Raw genomic sequence first — 765 nt, 5'->3', positions numbered from 1 at the left:
AGGTGCTCCTCCGCAGGGCCTTAGGGGTCAGCCCCCACCTGGGGGTGGCACAGGGGTGGGTGCGGACACCCGTGGCAGGGCAGAGAGGGGGTGCACACGCGTGGGGAAGGGGTGGGCAGCATTAGTGAGTGTGGAGGGGGAGGAAGGCGGTCCTGGGGGGAGGCTGGAAGGGGGTGGAGTTGCTGTTTTTTTCTTTGAACACGGTGAAGACTTTAGCTTGGAACTTGCATTTGTGGAGCTCCCAGCCGGCAGGAATCAGCTCTCCCTCCTGCGGGAGAGCCCTGGGGGGAACGGGCTGCACTGTGCTGGGGGGCAGCGGGGAGGGCAGGAGGCATGGGGCGATCTTCGGCTGCCTTCCTCTCCCCTGTGCCCCCTTCGCCTTTTCTCTCTCTCGCTTTTTGCTCGTTTGGGGGCTTGTGCTAACGCTGCCTGTGCCAGGAGGGATCTGGGAGCGAGCCATCCCTCGGCTGCACAAATTGGCTTCCCACCTGCTCGCAGCCTCGAGGAAGTTTCCCCTCCATCCCAGGCGGTGTGAGAAGAAAGGCAGGAGGTGGCTCAGAGCTCGCTGGCCCGTGGTCCTGAGCCCTGGCATGTGAGGGGTGGGCAGGGGGACATCAAACTTCCCTCGTGCCTTCCCCGGAGATTTGGGATTGCGTGTAGACCATGAATGAATCCTTTTTCAACCAGACTCTCCTAGAGCAGGGAGCTTACCCCAACAGGACCCAGGGCTTGGGGATGCTCATGGCCTGCTGCAACGGGACCGGC

General features: G+C 63.0%; 1 protein-coding gene across 1 annotated transcript in view; it reads left to right on the top strand.

Annotated features, from left to right (window-relative positions):
• The first annotated feature begins 663 nt into the window (after positions 1-663).
• Positions 664-765, top strand: part of LOC104159568 (reprimo-like protein) — a 694-nt gene continuing 592 nt past the window's right edge. Inside the window, 1 exon segment of the mRNA XM_009697508.1 lies at positions 664-763. Coding sequence (XP_009695810.1) covers positions 664-763 — 100 coding nt within the window.

The sequence above is a fragment of the Cariama cristata genome, unplaced genomic scaffold, assembly GCF_000690535.1.
Source record: "Cariama cristata isolate BGI_N322 unplaced genomic scaffold, ASM69053v1 scaffold21173, whole genome shotgun sequence".
Lineage (NCBI taxonomy): Eukaryota > Metazoa > Chordata > Aves > Cariamiformes > Cariamidae > Cariama > Cariama cristata.
The sequence above is the reverse complement of the archived record's forward strand: the minus strand, read 5'-3'. Positions and strand labels throughout refer to the sequence as shown.